The 1,308-nt window shown below is 38.5% G+C and overlaps 1 protein-coding gene across 1 annotated transcript in view; it reads right to left on the bottom strand.

Annotated features, from left to right (window-relative positions):
* Positions 909–1,308, bottom strand: part of LOC109820837 (outer envelope pore protein 21, chloroplastic-like) — a 4,102-nt gene continuing 3,702 nt past the window's right edge. Inside the window, exon 5 of the mRNA XM_020387033.1 lies at positions 909–1,125. Coding sequence (XP_020242622.1) covers positions 1,042–1,125 — 84 coding nt within the window. The 3' untranslated portion in view covers positions 909–1,041. The remainder of the gene's footprint in view (positions 1,126–1,308) is intronic.

The raw sequence follows: 1,308 nt of genomic DNA, 5'->3' as shown, positions 1-1,308 counted from the left end.
CCCCCCCCCCCCCCCTTATGAGACTTTTACGCTCAGGGGACCTATATGCAATAATAGATGAACAAGGGGTCTGTCCGCAATTAACTACAAGATATATGAAATATCACCTACAAGGCACGAACAAAAGGCAACCACGATGGAGGACAAGAAGCGCGGCTAACATAACACCTGGCAAGAACAGCAGTACCACACTTTTCAAATGACGAGTAGGACGAAGAAGCTCGAAAAAGTAGTGGTGATATTCTTGTCACCCTGAGACACCGCAGCTACAATAATAATTGACTTAAAGGGGGCCGCACTTAAAACATCATCGGTCACCTGGAGCTTCCAAATTTTCACTCCCTAATCCTGTCGATCAATCCGACCCGAAAATACTTGGATAAGGTACAGGTTTGATGACGTGGCGATAAAGAAGAGTTGACAAGTGTTTTATCTTTGGATCAATGCGGAGTAGAAAGACGTAATATCAAGTCAATAGGGTCACATTTTATTACCCACTTCCTCTAACTTTGAAAGAATCAATTAATTCAGTTAATAAGTAGAATCAATGAAGCGTAGAACTACAACGATACTCCGCATTCCTTAGGGTTCCCAATCATTTACATAGAAAGTACTCTCAACAAGAGGCACGAGACAAAAGATATGCCCTATCATTGAATTCACCCTGAAGAAACTGAAGACCTGTCTGCATAGGCCTTTAGAATCCTAGTGATTACCTACTTTTTTTAAGCGCATTTATTCATGAAACAAATCATGTTATTCTTACAAACAATGTATAAATGTTTATTTCCATTCCATTGCTGCTGCAGTTTATCTGATAATAAAATACTATAGACTGACCCACCTTTAAATTACGCGATCTCACCTACTCCAACAAAACTCAACATAAACACGACGGGAGAGAGAAATAAATAAAGAACACTTGGACTAACATTAAAATGCCATGACCGTACATTAAAGTTCCAAAAAATGAACGTCGCAAGGAATGACCATAAATTATTGTCTCTTCTGTGGGCATGGAAAACACAGAAATGAGCAGGATTACAAATCAAACCTTACATTCCATTTACCATTAGCATCTGCATTGAGGGTCCAATTGTTTTCCCTAAGCTGGAAGTATGGCACCTACAATCGAAATCACAATTTTGTTTAAGCAACATCACATAATACAATTTCAGTGTCAGTGGGTGCAATGCTGCCGTGAATCTTTTTGGGTCAATTTCTAGGGGCTAACCTAAATGTCTTGACTGAAATATTAAAGAAATACATGATTCCTTTATTAAAAGAAATAAACACCTTAAAAAAATG

This window comes from Asparagus officinalis, chromosome 1 (assembly GCF_001876935.1).
Source record: "Asparagus officinalis chromosome 1, Aspof.V1, whole genome shotgun sequence".
NCBI lineage: Eukaryota > Viridiplantae > Streptophyta > Magnoliopsida > Asparagales > Asparagaceae > Asparagus > Asparagus officinalis.
This window is presented reverse-complemented; position numbering and strand designations above follow the sequence as displayed.